This window comes from Catharus ustulatus, chromosome 18 (assembly GCF_009819885.2).
Source record: "Catharus ustulatus isolate bCatUst1 chromosome 18, bCatUst1.pri.v2, whole genome shotgun sequence".
NCBI lineage: Eukaryota > Metazoa > Chordata > Aves > Passeriformes > Turdidae > Catharus > Catharus ustulatus.
Genome location: NC_046238.1, coordinates 8,477,540 through 8,497,529, shown reverse-complemented (window position 1 = coordinate 8,497,529; position 19,990 = coordinate 8,477,540). Strand labels below are relative to the sequence as shown.

At 57.6% G+C, this 19,990-nt stretch overlaps 2 protein-coding genes across 4 annotated transcripts; one reads left to right on the top strand and one right to left on the bottom strand.

The window, feature by feature from the left end:
• Positions 1 to 520: 520 nt before the first annotated feature.
• Positions 521 to 7,458, bottom strand: GSC2 (goosecoid homeobox 2). 3 transcript variants are annotated; one of them, XM_033075559.1, is made up of 5 exons: positions 7,175 to 7,458; positions 3,718 to 4,016; positions 2,504 to 2,832; positions 1,485 to 1,732; positions 521 to 965 (listed from the first exon to the last, which is right to left on the bottom strand). In XM_033075559.1, the coding sequence occupies exons 2-5, from the start codon at positions 4,008 to 4,010 to the stop codon at positions 864 to 866; spliced, it is 972 nt and encodes a 323-aa protein (XP_032931450.1). In that variant the 5' UTR covers positions 4,011 to 4,016; positions 7,175 to 7,458; the 3' UTR covers positions 521 to 863. The 3 variants fall into 3 exon arrangements, with proteins under 3 accessions (XP_032931450.1, XP_032931449.1, XP_032931451.1); XM_033075558.2 differs by lacking the exon at positions 7,175 to 7,458 and adding an exon at positions 5,648 to 6,838; XM_033075560.1 differs by lacking the exon at positions 7,175 to 7,458 and having other exon boundaries at positions 2,504 to 2,899; positions 3,718 to 3,802.
• Positions 6,915 to 19,959, top strand: LOC117004630 (thyroid adenoma-associated protein homolog). The gene is made up of 30 exons (XM_042779823.1): positions 6,915 to 7,035; positions 7,465 to 7,642; positions 7,820 to 7,906; positions 8,104 to 8,131; positions 8,423 to 8,571; positions 8,749 to 8,871; positions 9,096 to 9,216; positions 9,459 to 9,613; positions 10,107 to 10,191; positions 10,478 to 10,614; positions 10,903 to 11,100; positions 11,456 to 12,152; positions 12,240 to 12,392; positions 12,484 to 12,886; positions 13,070 to 13,236; positions 13,518 to 13,703; positions 14,175 to 14,326; positions 14,688 to 14,831; positions 15,115 to 15,219; positions 15,432 to 15,632; positions 15,882 to 16,032; positions 16,146 to 16,380; positions 16,524 to 16,763; positions 16,855 to 17,080; positions 17,198 to 17,404; positions 17,595 to 17,833; positions 18,039 to 18,221; positions 18,656 to 18,922; positions 19,011 to 19,216; positions 19,331 to 19,959. The coding sequence occupies exons 1-30, from the start codon at positions 6,932 to 6,934 to the stop codon at positions 19,621 to 19,623; spliced, it is 5,820 nt and encodes a 1,939-aa protein (XP_042635757.1). The 5' UTR covers positions 6,915 to 6,931; the 3' UTR covers positions 19,624 to 19,959.
• The last annotated feature ends 31 nt before the right edge of the window (positions 19,960 to 19,990 follow it).

The following is a 19,990-nucleotide window of genomic DNA, read 5'->3' as shown; positions in this document are numbered from 1 at the left end:
GGGATAGCAAGGCCCGCCCCCGCCCCGCGAGACACGCGGGCCCGCGCGCGCCCCCTGGCGGTCCGGAGGACTCCGCCAGTTCCACGGCAGCACCTCGGCCCGAGGGTCGGGATGAGAACTGGGATACACACGGGATGGGAGCCGGGATGGGAACAGGGATAGGCGCCGGGCGGATCCCCCCAACGCCCCCACGGTCTCTTCAGAGCTCCTCAGAAACACCCCGGGCTTCCCGGGGAGCGGGAGCCGCGGCTGGCTGCTCGGGCGGGGGGTCAGGGCAGTTTTGTTGGTGCCGCCGCTTTCCAGCTCGTGGGCTGTGCTTGGCCGGGAGCACGGAAGGGACTGTGACAGGGACTGGCTGGCAGCAGCGGGAAGGCGAGCGCTGCCTGTGCCAACCCTCTCACCACAGCAGGTTCATCACCTCCACCCAGGGCTATGGGGAGAAACCCGTGTATCGTTGTTATGAGACAAATCGCTTTTCCAGCAAGTTCAACCCCAAAAGCAACTCTAGATACAACTGAGGTGCTGCAAACAGGAAACATTCATTTGCAGGATATTTTGCAGATCTACATCAATAAAACAAACACAAATACTAGGTGCACAGAGCAAAGACGAGGAGCCTCCCCTTCTCTTAAAGCACACACATTTAACACCGGTACAGCTCTGTCCGCTGCATGTCCCACCGAGTCATTTGCCACGTGGACTAGGTTTGGAAGAGGCATGTGGAAGTGCCAGGACTTCTTTTACCTGTCCTCCTCCTGTGTGAATCAGTGGGATTCCCTTTTGCTGTACAGCCCCCCCGGGTTCCCCCCCTGAGCCTGTCAGCTATGGGCAGCGGGGCTCGGGTTCTCCGCAGCCCGTGAGCACTAACAGCTCTCCTTGGGGGGCTGCTTGGGCTGCAGGACCAGTGCTGAGGCAGTCGCCCTCTTCTGATGCCGCCACTTCGCCCGACGGTTTTTAAACCAAACCTAGAAAGTGCAAAACAAGAAAAGGGCTTTTGCATGTCGTGCGTCACTGGGAGGGGGACAGGCAGTGACCCTCCGGGGCTGTACTGTGTGGGCTGTAAGATACTGTAACATAAAGGCTTGATAACAAATGGAATCTGTCCCTCTGCTGCAGTGTTCCTCAAATACGTGTGAGGGGCACAAGGGAGTTGGGACCCCCCATGACAAATTCAGAAGTCACACGGATCACCTAGGTAAGAAATACACACTTGGGTGCAGGGGATGAGCAGCAGAGCTGGGCATGTCTGCGTGTGACAGGCGATTCTGGGAGAGAGGGACCATGTGAGTCTGTGGGACTGGATGCCAGTACAAATATCCTTCCATTGCTCACCAAACTTAAACTCTCTTTTGTCAAATGCACAAGGATGGATTTTTAAATGAGGCCAGAGGTCTGCAGCTTCCCAAAATAGGACAGCACAATGCCCCAGTCTGTGTTCCTGGGGACTGCAGACAGCAGCCCCTCAGCAAGCGGCAGAATCTCACCTCTACCCTCTCCTCCTTCAGGTGAATGCGGTTTGCCAGGTGCTCGCGGGTGACCACGTCCGGGTACTGGTTCTGGTGGAAAAGCGTCTCCAGGGCCTGCAGCTGCTCCTCCGTGAATATGGTGCGGTGCCGGCGTGTGCGGCGCTGGATCTGCTGGAAGCTCTGCAGCTCGCTCGACTTCTCCTGGGAGCTCTTACAGACCCTGACCGCCGGGTGGAAGAGCCGCATGGGCCAGGGGAACCGGGCATCTGCGAGGGGACAGGGACAGCAGCAGGGTTACAGGGCTGGGGCTGGAACAGCCGTCATGCCCAAGGCAGCTCAGGGTCAGTAGCAGCCCTGCTACTGCTTGGAAGGAAGCAGCCACTCACCTGGAGTTACCATGCATGTGGGAGAAGAGTTTAGGGCATGACTTTGGGAGAAGGATGTGGGTGGTGAGCACTGGCTGGGTTTTCTTTGTTCACTTACCAGTTGCACTGTGGCCAGCTCCAGAAAGTAACTGCAAACTTGCAGCCCAGAAAAGATCTGTGTTTCAGCCCTGACACAAGGGAATTCTGAACTTTCAGGATGCCCTTGAACTGCACTTTTAAGGGCTTGTTACTTTTTTTTTCCCTGCAGTAATTTTGCTAGACGTAGCCAAAACTCTTTTCCTTAAAGGATAAGTGAGGTTCCTCAGGGGTTGTGAGGAAGCACAGGCACAACACATGGGCAGCGTTACCATGGGGCCCCACACTCCACAGAGAGCTTGCACCCCTAGAAACATCATTCTCTCAAGAGTTTCACACTAAACCAGTAATATCCAGTAATAGTTACCCTCCGATTTTCAAACCCTGGTAGCATTGCAAGAGGAAGTGCCCACTCTTAGGAGCCCTGCTGAGAACAGCTTGGATTGCTGGGCTGGGCCCCAGATACCGTATTGTCACTTACCACCAGGTGTGCCCCTGCCCACAGCACTGGCACCAGCCCCTCTGCAAGCCCCACAGCTGAACCAAACCCAAACACTCACCCAGCCCAACACTCACCCAGCCAACCCGGCAGCTCCTGCAGGGAACGGGCACTCGTGTGAGAACAGCAGCAGCAGTTGCAGCCTGACCCTTCCAGCTCTTCCTCCTCTTCCTCCTCCTCCTCCTGCAGGGAGCTGGCTGGGATGGGTTCCAGCTCACATAGCCCCCTGGGTGTGCAGTCCAAGATGCTCCGTAGGCACAGTGGCACCAAGACCTGGGGGCTCTTCTCCACGGGGCTGGAGAGGATGTCCTCGATGCTGAACGGACGTGGCTTCTTCAGGCCTCTCCTGCCAGTGTCAGCACCTGGCACTGGCTCTGAAGACATCCTGTGCCAGCAGCAGCAGCGGCTGGGGAAGCAGGCAGCCCAGCTGAGGGGCTTTGCTCTCTGTGCACTGGCTCCCTAGTGGGGTTTTGCTAGGGAAAGGACAGCTTATGTGGCTTTTAAAATGGATTGGCAAAGCCATCCAGAACCACTGCTTTGTCTTGGTGTTTCAAGTGACTGTCATCCTTGCAGCTGAGTTTTTATTTTATACACACACTCTTTTCCTCCCTCTGACCTAGCTGTGTTATGACTGAAGCCACTCTAAATATATATATATAGAGAGAGATATAATCCCTTTGGAAAGAAAACCGTAAACCCCCCTGCAAATAAAATAAATTCTAACTAATCTTGGCAGCTTTGTGAAGGGTTAGTGTGGATCTAAGATTTAGCTAATCCCACAAAAATGACTGGAGAAGGAAATCTGATTTCTCCATCTCGGGTGTAGATTTGAGGTGGTTATGATCTCCATTGTGCTGCAGCCTCCTATCCAAGGAAGGGGGAGGATAGCTGTTCCCAGCCCGGAAATGGACCAGAGGATTAACTCCTTAAAAGAAGCAAATTATCCCTTTCTCTGGCCAAATGAAAGCTTTCCCATCAAAAGAGAGCTGTCATATCATACAATATGAGAGAAGAGAGAGTTCAGCTTAATAAAAAATCATTTTTAATGACAGCACAGCCTTTGGCTTTGCCAGAATTCTCTGCGAAACTTGATTTATTTTCTGCTGAAAGCAGAGAAATTGTATTTTCCCTTCTTCCCCTTTCCCCCATCTCTGCTGCCCTAGTCACTGTAACAATGCAGATGCTTTGCATGTATCCAACATACTCTTTGTAAGGATTCAAAGTCCTTAATAAATTAGATTACTGCCTGCTTGCAGCAACTCTGCATCACAGCTTAATGGCTTGTACCCACCTCCCATGCAGCTGAGCCGTGCTCTGTGTGGGGAAGGGGAGGATTGTTTCTTCTGCTGCCTCTGGTGCCCTCAGTGAGGTCCTGCAGCCACCCAGGCAGGAGTGTGGGCTCAGTGCCACAACCAGGCTTTCCCAAAGCCAGTTCAATTCCCACCTTCTGCCCAGCCAGAGAAACTGGTCATGGCCAAGGTTCAGGACAGGAAGGGAAGCCTGGCTCTGCCCCTCCCAAGGCCTGGCAGCTGCGATCCACAGCAGGAGAGAGAACATCTTGGATCCTGTGTTTTCAACTGACATGAGTAGCTGGGAATAAAACAGAGAAGGTGTGGTTGAGATCAGGTTGTTTAGCAAAGTTTAAACCCAAGTTTTCTTGCCCTCAATGCAGTTTAAGACAAGTTGAATAGCAAGGCCTCAGGAGCTCACATGGGGAGCACTCTCACACCTGGTGTTTCCTTGCAGGGGTGTGAAGATACCAGTCTCACTCACGGTACACCAAGGAGACACACACAGGTGGGTGGTGTGAAACTACTGCACACCAGAGATCCTCAGGCTGGACAGCCCAGCAATGCCTCCAGCATCCTGCAAAGCTTACACCCAGTCCCCAGGAGAGTCTCTCTCAGCTCCCTTTTGCTCTCCTCCCCGCTCACTGCCTGCCCTTCCTCACCTGTGGGTCCCTCAGTGTTGGGAAGAAATGCCCCATAGCCATTCTACTCGTGACTCTAACTGCTATTTTTCCTTCCATCTCTTTATTTCCCTCTCCTTCAGCTGTTCCAGTGGTGTAACATGGATTATAACTGAGCTCTGCTCTTTACTTTTTGAGATGAAAACACCTTTGTAGCTGCTCAGTCTGGACACGTTCACTGCTGCCCTGCCAAGGTGTCAGCGCTCCAGAGAACCACTGGGGATGCCTTAATTTCAGAGATCACTGAAAACTGCTCTCAGCTTTAATGCATGTACCCAAACACTGACACAAGAGGTGGATGTGGGGCCAGGTTCTGCTCCCCACACTGTGCTGGTGTAGAGGGACCATAGGGCCAGGGGGCTGGGATGTGCCATGGGAAGGTGCAGGATCTGACCAGTTCTGCTCATATGTCTGAAGCGGATTAATTCTCCTTCCCCATCCTTAACAAAGGCCCCTTTCCCTGGGCATCCTGTCCCAGCCCTACCTTCCCACCACACATGCACTTAGCCTATTAGGATCTCCCTGATTGCTTTCTTTCATTCCTCCTGTACCTTTCACTACAGAAAATGGACTGGTAATACTTCTTTTATCAAAGAATTATGGGATTTAGGACCCAGATTGTACAAAGAGACTTTTGATAGCTGCTGGTAATCAAATCCCAATCGGCAGACACTTCTCTGCACCCTGTTACCAGAGAGGAATAAAGGAAAGGGATTTCTGATGTTCTGTTTACTGAGCCTCTGGGAGATATGATCGCTGGGCTATTTCATATTAGAAAAAGAAAGGAAAATAAAACAAGAAAGAAAAAACATGCAGACAAGAGAGGACAATATAGATAGAGATAAAAAGAAAAGAAACAGGCTCTTATCATTTTCTTATTGGTTAAGGAGATTCCAAAGCCATTATAGAGGATTAGCAAAAAGGTTAATCTGCTTTAGCTGTTCACTTGTCAAAAGTGAATTTATAGGGTTTGAAAATCCTTCCTATGGTGAAACAAGAAAAAAATCCCCCCTTCCCTCCTCTGCCCCTCCCTTCTGCAGGCAGCACCAGGTGGTGGGAACAGGAACACTGGAGACCCTACAGCATGGCAGGACCCTCCTCTGCCTTGCCCCTGCCTGTGTGCTGGCACCTGTGGGAGTTTGGCAGTGCTTCTCCCCACTCCCTATCACCTCTGTGGTGTGGCTGTGATGCTGAGGAAATGGAGGATCAGGTCTGAAGGATGTGACCATCCTCCTGCTCGCCTCTGCCTTACCTGGGACAAATCCTGGGCTCTTTCACTCATTGACAGCGTCAGGGCAAACCTGGGCCCCTGGCTGGATTTGGGCTTCCAGGCTGATTTCTAAAGCAGAAGAGATGGTGGTTGCTGACAAGTGTTGCTAAAAACTACAGTCTAGGGGATTTCCATCCCCAAGGGAAGTGCTCAGCCTGGGATCCACATCTCAGTGTCCTCCTGGCCACCCAGTGCAACCACTGGTGCATGCCAGCTGTGTTTTCCTGGGCTGCCTGTGCCATGACTCATCCAAGCAGTGGATGCCCATCACTCATTCCAGTGCCACTGTGAGAAACAACCCAGGGTAAAAACAATCCTTCCAGACAAAAAACAAGAAGCATTTTCTGTGTAGCTGAAATACAGTGGGGTGTGCTAGTCAAGCGTTAGAACTAAGTTTAATAAAAAAACCAGAAATGGTAAAATCATTGGATGGTTTGGGTTGAAAGGGACCTTTAAAGATGATCTTAAAATTGTGTCTATTAAAATTGTTCAACCCTTTGTCAGCCAACAATAAGAACACTAATAAACTCATTTTGATTTGATGGTAATTACAGTAAATCTGTGTCTCTTCCCAAAGGTCATTTCATTCCATAGGAAGAAGTGAAATCTCTCCACTGGGTAGTAGCGTCACTGGTGATATTTCTGGTAGGGATGCTACCAATAGTGCTGCTGGCTAGCAGAGATGGTGTCCGTGGTATCATAGGAGGACTGGGGGGTACCAAACCTCCTCTTCCACAATGAACCACGATGGAAACAGACAACTGCTTCACCCTGAAGCATTCCAGCTGTCATTTCAGAGATTTATACCACCTCATGCTGTCCAAATCCCTCTGTTCTCGGCAGGCAGCACTCAGTTTTCAGAAGTTCTGGGTTATCTCGCTTTTCCCTGACTACGGAAACATCTTGAGATGATGATGCTTTTTAATCCCTGATTTGCAGGGATGGAGGAAGGATCGCGGTCCCGGCCGGGATGGAGGAAGGATCGCGGGTTTCTGGCCGGGATGGAGGAAGGATCGCGGGTAGGATCGCGGTCCCGGCCGGGATGGAGGAAGGATCGCGGGTTTCTGGCCGGGATGGAGGAAGGATCGCGGGTAGGATCGCGGTCCCGGCCGGGATGGAGGAAGGATCGCGGGTTTCTGGCCGGGATGGAGGAAGGGTCGCGGTCCCTCCCGGCGCTCCCGGTGCCGCTGCGGGCGGTGCGGGCCCAGGCACCGCCAGGGGGCGCCGCCGAGCGCCGTGAGGGCCCGGCTCTATGGTGCGGCCGCCATGGGCGCCGAGCGGGAGGCGCGGGCCTGCGCCGCCTTCTACGGCACTGGGAGCCTCGCTCCCACAGTGCTGTCCTGCCTGCGCTGCCTGCGGCACTTCGCGGGGTAAGAGAGCGGGCCCCAGGGACGGAGCTCCCGGTATTCCCCGGTGGCGGTGCGTCGGGAAATCCCCGGTGCGGGTCGGGAGGGAGGAGAGGAGCGAGTGTGAGATCGGTACCCAGCGAGAGGTGCGAGCCACGCTCACCTGCTCCCCGTTCCCTTCCCTGCTCACAGCAGCAGGGCTGCAGTTCTTAGGATTTTCGAGCCCTTCTGCCCCCACCAAGGGCTTGCATGCGCTGAGCTTTGAGGATTCCGTGTGTCACCCCGGCGCCGCCGCCGCTCCGTGCTCGGTCCTGTGCGGCGCTGAGTGCAGCTGGGAGAGGAGCATCGCAGGCTGGCACATCCCAGTCCCAGATCCCACTGAGTCGGGGTATTCCCCCACTACAAACTTCACCGAGCCAGGGTATCCCCACCCCTATCCTTGTCCTGTTCCAGGAGTACTGCCAAGAGATGCAAAGAGAAGCACCTGGAGGAGGCTCTCCAGCTGACACGGGTGCTGAGTGAGGGTCTGCAGGCGCTGGGTGATGCTGAGGCACGACCCCTGCTCCGCTGTGTCCTGGCTTTCCAAATGGAGGCAACCAGCAGCTCCAGCTCCTTCCAGAAACTGGAACAGGTCTGTAAGGCAATCGGCTGGGCTGGTTTTGCCCACTCCTGGCACAGCTCCGGAGCTTTCTGGCATCCTTACCAGCAAAGGGGCTCGGAGGTGCTGCAGGCTCCCCCAGTAGCACTTGGCAGCTGGTGTCTCCCAGTAGTCTGGGCAGAGCAGCTGACTTGAGGTGTCTCTTGGCAGATGGTGACCCAGCTGGCAGTGGGGAAGGAAGCCCTGTTGGCCCAGGAGGTGGAAATACTGCTGGCTGGCCTGGCACTGCAGGGAGAGGTGAGAGACCCTTTCATGGGGACTTGGTGATTTCTAGGGATTTGCCCTTGCTTGCAGCTGGCAACATGTGGCTGCCTATCACACCAGCCCTTTGCTCATCCCTGGGGAAGCTTCTGGCACTGGCAGGACCCTACTGCCTAAGGTACTGAGCCCCAGCATGTTGTCACACAGGACAAACTATCCTTCTGTCCCTGCAGGTGCTGTCTCCTGGAGACCTTCAGTCAGGTCAGTCTCTCTTCCTTACATTCCAGGGTTTTCTCCCAGCTCACACCACCTGCCAACCCAAACTGGGTCCTCTGTACTCATGGGAGGGGAGCAGGGATCAGTGTGATCTCTACAGAGGTCCCAGCAGCATCCAGCTCTGCCCACCCACAGCTGGAAACCAGACAAGCCAAAGCATCCCCTGCATCCCAGCCCCATTCTTACCTCACTTGCCAACAGTGCAGCCCTTGGCTGAGCTGGGAGCAGGGCTGGCTGCAGGAGGGCCAGGGGCTGATGCTGTGCCCTTGCCTGCAGTGTCCATGTTCCTGGAGGAGAGCAGCCTGGGCCGGCAGTACTGGCGGCAGAACCTGGCCCTGCTGCTGCAGCGCCTGGCCACCACCCTGCGCTGGGTGCTGCAGGGCCAGCCTGCACCTGGCAGCACATGGGGCTACCTGGTCATCAAGGTAAGAGCCAGACTGGGGAGTGGGACAAGGATCAGTACCTGCAGGAACTGGCCAGGCAATGTCCAGAGGGATGTAACACATGGAACTGCTTTGAATGGCTGGCTGCTCCTGGGGCATTGCTGCTTTCTCAGAGGTAAGGAATACTGATCATCTCTGTGGCACCTCCTGCTCCTCCAGGCCTGCCTCCAGGTCTTCCAGGCACTGCCAAAGGATGTGGCCCCGCTGGTGTGGAGCACATCAGGAAAGAGTGAGACCCTGCAGAGCCTCTTGGGACTGCTGCTGGAGGTGGTTTGGGGGAAGGTGCGTACAACCCTGGGAAGGGATGGAGTTGCCTATCCCAAGGAGCAGAGCAGTGCTGTCCTTCCCAGGTGCTTTCCCCATTCCCCTCCCAAGGCAAGCCTGCAGAGACAGCCCAATGTCTGGCATGTCTGAGAGACCCCATGTAGCTGCTTGCAGGGGCAGTTAAATGTGATTGGGGTTTAAATGGTGTTTTGAGTTGTGCCTTTGTCTCCCTGTGAGTCCAGGCCCTGAACAAGGACACGAGGCTGCTGGCAGGCACAGCCCTGAGCATGTTGGTGAACACAGCCCCCCAGCCCCAGTATGGGGCCAGTGCTGTGCTGACCCTGTTCCAGCTCCCCAGCCGAGGTGCGTGCTCCATCCTGAGCTGGGGATGGTCTCTGGCAAAGGATTACAGGCATCTTTGGGTGTGAGGGGACAGAGGCTGGCACCAAGCTGGACTCTGCTGCTCTGCCTGTCTCTCAGGGTCTGGGAGCTCCAGCTGTCTCCAGCCACCTCTCATAGATGCTCTGGAGTGAGCCGTGGCAGTTGCTCTCAGAGCAGCATTTGGGTTTGCCACCTTCCTTCTGCCCAGTGCAGCCGTTTTCCAGCAGGCACTGAGGAGCTGAAGTTTGGGGAGCTGCTGGTAGAAGTGCCCGCTGTCCTGGAACCAGATGGGCTGGAGAAGCTGGTGCTCACCAGGGGTTTGCTGACATGCTGCAAGATGGACATCCTCAGCTGTCAGCTGGAGGGCCTCCCCGACAAGGTAGGAGAGCTCAGCCTAGCGTACAGGGCTTGAGGGAGCCCTTGGAGAGGGCTGGCAGCTGCCTGTGGTGCCTGCAGATCCTTGGGGGATGAAGCCAGGCTGCATCCCTCCACACCAGCAGCTCTATGCGTCTCACTGAGCACAGCCAGTTAGCCAAGGAGTCTGCTTTTTCCAAATACATCCAAGCAGGGATTTCTCTTTCCTGGGGGGCTGGGAAACAAAGTGGTGCCTAAAGCCCCGCACAAGAAAAGTAGTGTTCACCATGTGTTCCCATGGCATGAACCTGGGGCTGTCCCTGCAGAGCACAGCCTCAGCTCTGGCCACCTCTGGCCTCTCCCAAGTCCTCAAGAGCTGAGGACTTCCACGCAGGGAGCAGAGGTGAGCTCTCTAAGAGTGGGAGAACCAGGCAGCACTCTCCTTGCCTGTCTCACAGCAGGGTTTTCTCCCTGGAAATCCTGTCCTGCCCACTCCCTGAGCTGCTGTGCCCCTGCAGGCCTGCCTGCTGCTGGACGTGGTCTTTCCTGCTGTGTGTACCCTGACCAGGGAGCAGAAGGACTGCCACTACTACTGCTTCCAAGGTAGGAGGCAGTGACCCTGCCATGTGAAAGGTTCACTGTGCTTGTGATGCATGGAGTCCCTGTGTACTTCATCTCCCAGGGAAGATGCTTTTCTGGGTCTTGGTAGCTGGTTTGGAAACTGCTAATAATTTCTCTTCCAGCCCAATGGACACTTACCCTCTTAGAGTCTTGTGTACCTAATGGGAACTGCAGCCCCTGCACACAGGGTTCTTAAGCCCACAGCCTCTGCTGGCTCTAGTGCACGTGAGTCTGGGGCAAGCTACCGCAGAGCTCTCTGTTTTGGCAGCCTGTGCACTGTGGCTGCAGCGCCTGCGGGAGGGCCTGGCTGCTCTCTGGCACCTGATGGGGTCCCGTATCCTGGCCCAGGACACTGAGCTCCTCCAGGAGATCACCCAGCTGCTGTGGAACAATGCAGAGACCCCGGTAAGGACACAGTACCAAAGGCTGTAATGTGGCAGCCAGGAACTTCCTTCACCTGTCTCAGCTGCTGTCCCCAGCCCATAACACATCCCTGCCTGCTTCAGCTCCATCAGCCAAATACACTCCCTTCCCTGCAGCTGCCAGGGCAGGGGCAGGCACACTGCTGAGGTCGTGGCATTTGTCACACACAGGCTCTAAAGGGCCGTGTCCCAGTGCTTCACCTGCCACAGGACATGAAGACATGAGTGGGAGCCCACCCTAACCCCCCTGTTTGCTGTCCTCCCCCCACAGGTGGAAGGTGTGTCTGAGTTCATCCACAGCTCCTTCCGATTGCTCTTGGAGACCTACTACCTGGAGTGCCAGCACTTCCAGGACCAGGAAAGACCCCTCTACCAACAGATGCTGGAGAGGGTGGTCTCAATGCCATGGCAGATCAAAGCAAGATACGTGCCCCTGTGTGCCATTGTCCCCTACATGGGCAGCCAGCAGGTAGGGAAGGCAGGGGTGTGGGGAGTCTTGGTGTCAGCTGGCTCTGCTGCTGAGGTAGCACAGCCTCTGTTCGCTGCCTGTCACCTTCTACCCAGCTCAGTTGTGTGGGCAGGGAGTCTTCCCACCCAGAGGGGCTATTTTAGCGTCCCTGGGGTAGTGAGCTACAGCAGTGCATCCCTGGGGAGTGCCAGTGGGAAGGACAGCTTTGCCTGTGAGTGCCCACCAAAAGCAGCTTTGAGGTACCAAAGATGCTCAGTGCCAGGGGTGATTGCAGTGTGGTCTGTACCCATCAGTCCTTCCCCCAAATGCAGCTTTCAGCCTGACAGGAAGATGAGGGTCACCTGCCTTTCCCCAGGTGCTGGATGCCTACCCAGACCTGCCACAGCATCTCCTGAGCTGCCTCTCCACCAATCACCTGTGTCCGGCTGCTGCCGAAGTCTACAAGGTGCTGGTGCGGCAGCAGTGCGGTGAGTGGCGGGATGGGCAGAGGGGCACAGAGGTGGCCCTGGCTGAGCAGTGGGCACTGTGCTGGCTCCCCCTGCTCTCCCAGGCCCTTTGCTCTCCCCTGCCTATCCTGCAGACCAACGCTGCCAACCACCTCCTCACTTGGACCCTGCGGCAGCTCCCGGCCACCCAGGCACTGCTGGCCGCCCAGTTTGGTGGCCAGGACACGATGTCACTCCGGGCTTGGGTGTCACTGCTGAAGGCACAGAAGAGTGTGGCAGGGGCCCTGCCACTGGGGGATGAGGCTCTGGAGCGGCTCTCCCGCTGCCTGGGCACCCGTGAGGAGGGCGTTCGGCTGGCAGCACTGGGCCTGCTCTGCTGCAGCCCGAACACCAACCAGCCCCTCTCGGGCACCGAGGTGCAGCTGCTGCGGGAGTTCCTGCCCCTCAACCTCAACTGCGACTCCTCCTCGTTCCGGCAGCTGCTGCAGGCAGCGCTGAGGAAGGCGCTGGTGCGGCTGCGGGACAGCTCGCTGGCCCAGCTGCGGGGGAAGGCACCACGGGGCTCCGGGCCGGCCGAGGGAGCTGAGCAGCTTGCCCAGGCAGTAGGTGAGGTGGCCACCCAGCACCTTCACCACAGCCCTGAGAGATTCACATGTTCTCAGCATCCCTTGCTACCCTGCGCTCTGCCCACAGGATTTGTGGAATGGCTGCTGCAGCTCAGCATCGCCTCACTCAGCCCAGGCTCCAACTACCAGAGGAAGAAGACGGCTCTGCTCCTCCTGGCCGCTGTTTTGGAGACCTGCACAGACACCTGGAGCCCCGACAGGAAGAAAGGCCAGCCCCCACGTGAGTACAGGCAAGCTACCTGGAGTATCACCTGCAGGTGTGGGGATACTCCCAGCCAATGCCATCCCACCACCCCGTGTCCCCATCACAGGGACCATGGCCACACTGCTGAGCTACGCCAGGCAGAGCGGCTGCTGGGACTTCTTCTCCCAGCCCAATTTGTTGGCACTGCTGAGCTGTCTGCAGGACAGCACTAATGAGGTGAGCCTCATAAAGCCAAGGGGAGGTCATAAAGGTACCTGCCTTGGCCTCAAGGAGGCTCAGAGGGGAATCCCACCATGTTTCTCATTCTCCCATGTTCCACTTTTCTCTATGTCTTCTCTGTCCTGGCAGATCAGAGACTTGGCCTCAGAGCTGCTTGTCCGCTACTTCCCCGCCACATTCCCCGAGCCCATTGCCCTGGCTCTCTTCCAGCTGGCCCAGGACACCCTGGGCAGCCCCCGAGTGCAGGAGGCTGAAGCTGGAGCTGTGCTGATGAAGACCATCCTGCAGAAGTATGAGCTCCTGGCATGCCCCTCCCTCTCCCTGTGGTGGCACAGGACCCCCCAAGAGTGTGTTGGCAGTACTGGTGCCTCACCAGTCTGTGGTCATAGATGGGGTTTGCAATAGGAGCTGCGTAGTACAAGATGGGCAGGAAATTCCCTGGTACTCACAGCAGGATCTGCCTGTTGCCCCAGGTCAGACAGTGGCACCATGAAGAGCCTGTCCCTGGAGGCTGAGGCAGCCCTGACACTGCCCAGCCGAGGGCTGTGCTTCGCCCAGCACCTTCTCCACGTTCTGCAAGCCCAGTACAAGGTGGCGTGCCAGGACCTGCTGCAGGCAGCAGCCACTGCACCAATGCACGGTATGGTCCCAGCTGGGCAGGGCAGGGCAGGGAGCAGCTCCTGCAGCAGCTGCCTGGGAGCTGGAGCAGGCCAGAATCAATGGCAGGACTCAGGCCACAGCTCATTGCTGATGCCACATCCCTTGCCTTGGTTTCCCTGTTTTGGCACTCCCCCTGCCTTGCACACTCCTCACCCAGGGACCTGTTCACTCCCCTGCCCCTGAGCCATGCCAGCTGTGGGCTCAGGCAGGAGAGCCAGGGCTGTGCTGACAGCACAGTGAACAGAGGTGGGTGTTCTGCAGGAGCCATCACAGCCCTGCGCAGGTGCCTGCTCCAAGTGCCAGAGGTGGCCGTGTCCATGCAGACGGCAGAGTTGGTTCAGAGCTGGCAGGAGCTCCTCACCCGCCTTGTGACCACAGTGAGAGACATCACCTCCCTCCTCCTGGGTGCTCTGCAGAGCCAGCAAGGCCCTGCTGCTGATGAGCAAGGTGAGTGTGTCCCCATGGGGGCGGAACCAGCCCTGGGAACCATCCCTGGGAATCACTGACAGCTCCATCACAGTCATTCCTGGCCCAGGAGCCCTCCAGCCCAAGGGGAATACACTTGCTTTAGGCTCAGTGCCTCTAGCAGGGGACCATGGTGGGGCTGGGCCTGGCTTTGGGTACCTTTGTCAACTCCATGGGAAAACAGCAGCACTAGAGGGAAAAGCCTTCCAGAAGCAGTGAGGCACCTGCCAAACAGCTGGGACAGTATGGGCTGGCAAAGCCCTTACAGCAATGGCTTGGAAAGGGCAGTGAGCAAAATGCAGCTGCAGTCCTGAGTGGGGCATGAGGCAAGGCAGGAGCCACTGCTATTTGTGTGCATTCTGACAGGGGACTGCAGGTCCTCCCAAAGCCCAGCAGCATCCCCTTCCCACTGCCCCACACAACCCTGCTCAGACCTGGCTTTTCCTTTTGCAGCTGCAGCCCCATCATTTGCAGAGATGGGGAATGCCATTGGCTCCCTCATCATGCTGGGGAAGGGCCGGGGGCAAGAGGAAGAGGAGGGTGACTCAGTCCTGCTGTCAGAGGAGCACAGCCTGATCCTGACATGCTGCTGGGTGTCAGTGAAGGTGAGGACCCCTCTTCATGGCACTGGGAGAGGGGCAGCCCAGCATGGCACCCATCATCCAGCCCACCCCTGCTGCTGCTTCACCTCCCCTTGGGTCATTCTTTTCTCAGGATGAACATGGGGGAATTTCTGTGCTTACCTCAGTGCTCTTACACATGTCCTCACCTCCTTCCAGGAAGGATGCAACTACCAGGCTCCCCAAAAGCAGCCCCCTCCCTGCCTGCCCTTACAGAGCCCAGCTTCTTCTCACTGATAGTGCCCTGCTGTGGCAGAGCCAGGCTGCCTGGCTTGCAGCCCTGCTGCCACCCAGCCCAGCTTCTCCTCCTCCCTGCCAGTCCTGCTGACCTTTCTCTTCTTCCCAGGAGATTGGGCTGCTCCTGGGGGGGCTGGCCGAGCTGCTGCTATCCCCAGCACTGCCTGCTGAATTGGGGCCTCTCCTCCCACTCCCCAGCCTGCAGATGGCCACTAGGGTGTTCCAGGAAATCCTGCTGCGGTGCCGGCACTGGGTAAGAGTGTATCTGAGCCCTCAGGCATCCCTCCAGCACTGTCCCTGCCCTGGCATACTGGGGTGGAGAGGGGGCAAGTGCAGTGGGGCAGGGTCTCCTCTGGGGCAGGAAGTGGGCATGGCTGGAAATCCCCTGGCTGGGATCCCAGTGCCAGACCCTATCACACCCCCACACCATCATGTCTTCTCACTTGCTCTTACCCTTCACAAAGAGTTTTCTGGGGTGACGGGGGGCTGGTGGGTGCAGCCTTTGCCGTGCTTGTCCTGACACTGCTCTGCCCCAGGGAGCAGTGGAGGGCTGCAGCATGGGCTTCACCAAGTTCTGTGCTGCTCTGCTGAACCACCCAGATCCAGAGCTGCAGGCCATCCCACGGTCTGTGCTGGAGCAGGTACAGTAGTCATTGTGCCCCTTGTTTCCCGTGTGTCCCAGGGAGCACCAGGATAATTTCTCAGTGTTCCCACTCCCTGGGGCAAGCACCCTCCTGGCAGCTGGGACGCTAGCGTGGAGCTGGTGCAAGCTGGTGCCCTCCTGGCAGGGTAGCTGCAGGTTTCAGGTGACAGGTTTCCAGCCACATCTCAGGTGATTTTGGTTCTCTGTCAGGGCTTGGAAGCACTGAGTGGGCCGCGGAGCAGCTCGATCACACGCCGTGCTGCAGGCTTCCCCATGCTCTTCCTCTGCATCGTCAGCGGGGAGCCCCCGGCGCAGGCTCGGCCGCTCCTCACCCGCTGCATCCAGACACTGCTGACCTTGGCTGCCACAGCACTGCCACAGGACTGGGACCAGACCCTCGACCTCCCGCAGGTGAGTGTGGCTGCTGGAACCGCTTTGGGAACAGGGTGATCTGTGCTGGGTCCCCTGAAGGGAGCTGTGCCAGGTACGGAGTGTGAGACCATGAGAACTCGGAGTGAGCAGAAACACACAGCCCTGCTCATGCAGCCTGGCAGCTGGTGGCCTCTTGGCTCCCCTGTATTTTCCCACCCTCTTCCCCTGCCATGGTAGCATGAGCCCCCTCCCGACACGGTGCCACTGAGCCCCCTGTGCTCTCCCCAGGTGTGTGCCCTCCACGTGCTGCAGACGCTGGTCCGTGGGGCAGGGCTGAGTGGGGCAGTGCTGTGCCATGCCACACCCATGATGGCTCTGGCACTGCGGGGCCTGAGCTCGCCCTGCTGGGCCATGAGGAACGCGGCCATCCAGCTCTTCAGTGAGTACTGACAGAGATCCCACAGCTCCCACGGCTCAGAGCCTGTGTGGGGTGAAGTGCAGGGGGTTAGCAGGGTTGGATGGGACCTGACACTGCCTTCAATGCCCCTGCAGGTGCCCTCACATCCCGGCTGCTGGGACAGCCGTGGAGCCATAGGGATGGCTGCCCATCAGAGGGGCTGAGCCTGCATGCCTTCCTCGGGCAGCACCCAAAGCTGGGTGCTGTGCTGCTTGGAGAGCTCAAGGTGGCCACAGCACCCACATCAGGGGGGCCCCGCCTGCACCCTGCACTCCACGCCGTCCTCACCCTCTTGGCTCAGCTGCAGCCTGGCGCTGACAGTCCTGTCAGGTATGGGGGCAGTGGGGATGCTGTGCCTCAGCCAAGGGCTCCTGCAGTGGGAAGGGCTCCCATGGTGCTGAGGCAGGCCCTGGCCCTTGTGAGATTTTACTCCAGCCAGAGCATCACCACGTGGTGCCCTTTTTGCTCTACAGTCCCTCTGCTCCCTTTCTGGGGCCACTGCTGGGGCTGGCAGAGAGCCCCATCTATGCCGTACGAGCGATGGCTGCCAAGGCTCTGGTGCCTGTTGTCCCCCCTCCCCAGCGCTGCAAGCTCCTCCTGCAGCTGGCCCAGCAGCTCCCTGCAGCACCCGGACAGATCCGCTCGCACAACGCTGTCCATGGGCACCTGCTGCAGCTGCTGGCACTGCTGGCCTCCGCCACAGGCACTGGGGGGTGAGTGTTGGTATGCTGTCTCCCCGGGGTCACTCTGTGCCAAGAGCAGCCTCAGTGCTGTGCCCCATGGTAAGGCTGTGTCTCCACACAGGCTGTCATCCGAGGCGCTGCACGCCGTGGCTCTGCAGCTGGAGGAGCGGGGCTGGCTGCTCACCCCTGCCCAGTGCTGCCCCCTCGTCCGCGCTGCCTTCCTCCAGGTCCTCGCCCTCCTGCCCGCATCCTTCAGCCCTGGCTTCGCCCAGTACATCCATGACACCATCAGCACTGAGCTGGGCAGCCTTCAGCAGGGGGGAAAGCCAGGCTGTGCCGAGCCACAGGTACTGCTTTGTGCCAGGAAAATCATGGCCATGCCTGACTGGCAGCCTGGGCAGGGACAGGGGCATCCATCGCTCCAGGCTGAGCACTGGAAAGGGAATCCTGTTTTTTTCCTGCAGGTGGGCTCAGCCATCCTGCACCAAACCATGGCCCACTTCATGTGCAGCGAGGCAGCCCGGCTGGTGGACAGTGAGTGGATTGCTGCTGTCTGCTCACTTCTCCAGCAGCCCAACCCTGACATCCAGCTTGCCATCCTGAGCTGGGTGATTGCTGGGGAGAGAGGAAGGTGCAAGGAGGTGGAGAATGCTCTTGGGCTGACACTGCTGGTATGACAGGGCTCAAAAGTCACCAAGTAAAGCAGGGGGGCCCCAGTGCACCACGCAGATGGGACCCCTGAGATCCCATTGCTGAGAAGCTTGGTGCTCCCCAGGCTGAGGGTGCATGGTGCAGGGCACTTGCCCGGTCCTGCAGTGCTAGGACCACTAACCATGTACCTTCTTTCCCATTGTCAACTAGGAGAGCTTGCGGTCGGTGCTGCAAGAGAGAAGGGACAAAGAGTTCCTGAGATTGTACCTTGAGGCTTTGCTGCATCTTTACAGAGATCCCTCGTCATGGTCCCAGGAAGCTTCCAGTAAGCTCCAGGGCTCCTCAGCATCATGCCTGGAGATGCTGCTGCACATGGTGGAGGCTGAGTGTCCTGGGCCTGATCTCCTCTTCCAGGCGCTGTGTGCTGCCAGCCTGCTGCTTTCCCACCAGTAGGTCCTTGCTCTGCTGGGGGGCTGCCCAACTCTTCCAGCAGATTCTTCCTTAGTCCTTACTAGAAACAGAGCCATGACTTCTCTCCCATAAATCACAGCATTGCACCTGGCTTCTGTGATCTCAGGGCAGCCAGTGGCCTTTGGTCCCCTAATGGAGCAGAAGATGTGCATGAACTCTCTCTCCTTCCCTGGCATCTGGCAGGTTTGGGGACGAGGATGGTGCGCTGGTGGAGCGCTGGTGTGCGGCGCTGGAGGAGTGCAGCCAGTCCACGTGCTCCGAGGTGCTGCGGCTGGCGGCTGCGCGCTCCCTGCACATGGCAGGGGCCAGCGTGGTGCAGCGATCCCTGCGTGCTGCCTGTGCCTCGCTCGTGCCTGTGGCCCTGCGGTACGTCACTGAGCTCATCCCTGGCTCTGCTTGCAGCCAATTCCCAGCTCCCTCCAGCCCCAGCCTGCTGGAGGTCAATGCACTCTGCAAAAGGTGTCCCCTGCAAAAACTCAAGGGTATTGAAGAAAACCTCACTCATTCAAAAATCACTGGTATTCAAAAGCTCACAGCCTACAAAAAATGTGTCGGTGGCATTTTAATACAAGCAGCCAGTCTGTTATGAACAGCAGATGGCATTGCTGTGTCCCTCAATCCTCGGCACAGCCCCTACCCTCCCAAACTCCAAGCTCTTGGGTGGTGGCTGTGTCTTTCGAAGTCCAGGAGAAAAGCCCCTCAGGGAAGCATTCTTCTGAAGTCTTATCCTTCCCTCCCCTCCAAGCAGGCTGGGATGCTTTGGGGCATGTAGTACTCTTCCTTCTCTTCCCTTTCCTCAGGCTGATAAACATGGCCATTCACCTTCTGCAAGATGAGGAGCGGGAGGTCCGGCATGAGGCCTCAGGTTTCGCCAGCCTCCTGCGGCAGAGCCCGGGGGAACTGCTCCAAGATGGCTGCATCTTTGTGCAGGACAACGTGGGGCTCCAGAGCCTCCTAGAGCTCCTTCTGGGAGAGTTCGGGGAGTACCCTGAGACCTTCAACTCACTACTTCAACACATCCCTGTTGTAGACCTCAGGAGTGTCGTGGAGGAGCTGGAGGCCAACAAGTGAGTTGCTGGGCCTCTGACATAAGGGAGAGTGGGGTACCATGGGCCCAGCCCTTGGCTTCACTCACACCTTGGCTTTCCCCCCCAGAGCTGCCAGCCTGTACAAGGAGGATGAACCCAACGTTTTTGCAGAGCCAGCTGTCCTGGCACGGCAGCTGCTCCCTGTCTTTGTGCAGCTCCTGAAGAAGGCTCCCACTGGCAGCCCACTCCATGCCTCAGCTCTGCAGTGGCTGGAAGCCACAGGCCCCAGTGTGCTGAGGGACCTGCAGTACTGCAAACACTGCTGGAGCCAAGGTATGGTGAGCATGGAATGCCTGGGACAAGCAAACAGTGTCCTTGTTCCCCAGGCCAGCTCTGCCCAGGGGGACCCTGCCACACTCCTGGCTCCTTTACCCACTCTCTCCACAGGGACTGCTGTCCACTGGGGGATGAAGGCCTTGGGCTGTGCCAAACTCCACACAGCCCTGGCTGTGCTGCTGGTGAGGGCCCGGCTGGTGGCACAGGTGCTGCAGGTGCTGGGGGAAGGTGCCACTGCCAAGCCAGGCCTGGGCTATGGCATCCAGGAATTGGAGCAGGAGCTGGAGCTGGTACAGGGGCTGCTGGTACAGCACGGGCTGGCCCCTGTGCCAAATCGGGACAATGCACCAGGACAGCTGGGACCACTGTCAGGGACTGACAGCTCCAGGCATGCAGCAGTGTGACATGAAATCCTGCAGCCATCTCCCTCCATTTCCTGGATGCTCTCTCTGACCAGCAGCCAGGCCTGCAGGTGTGGTGGTGTAACTCAGGGGAACCCCACTTGGTGTGGGACACACTCGCTGTTTCCAGTTTCTAACTCTTCAGCTGAGGACTCCAGTGCAGCATTGCCTTGGCCCATGTCCATGGCTTCCTCAACCTCAACTCTGGCTGCCATGATGGGATGTGTGCTGCAGAACTCTCACATCTCCTCATGCTCTACTCCCAGCACCTGTTTTTTAACCGGCACTTTGGTCTTTGGCCGACCTGGGCTTTTATCCCAAATAAAGAGGCCAAGAACATTCCCAGTGTTGAAGCCTTTTACTTCCCCTG

Coding starts and splice junctions, on each gene's coding strand:
- GSC2 (XM_033075558.2), bottom strand. CDS start 5,677: ATGAGTGAAAGAGCCCAGGATTTGTCCCAG. Junction 2,833..3,717: donor ACGGCTCAGCTGCATGGGAG/GTGGGTACAAGC, acceptor CTGCTTCCCCAG/CCGCTGCTGCTGCTGGCACA. Junction 966..1,484: donor TGAAGGAGGAGAGGGTAGAG/GTGAGATTCTGC, acceptor TGCACTTTCTAG/GTTTGGTTTAAAAACCGTCG.
- LOC117004630 (XM_042779823.1), top strand. CDS start 6,932: ATGGGCGCCGAGCGGGAGGCGCGGGCCTGCGCCGCCTTCTACGGCACT. Junction 14,832..15,114: donor TGCTGCGGTGCCGGCACTGG/GTAAGAGTGTAT, acceptor GCTCTGCCCCAG/GGAGCAGTGGAGGGCTGCAG. Junction 16,764..16,854: donor TCCGCCACAGGCACTGGGGG/GTGAGTGTTGGT, acceptor GTCTCCACACAG/GCTGTCATCCGAGGCGCTGC.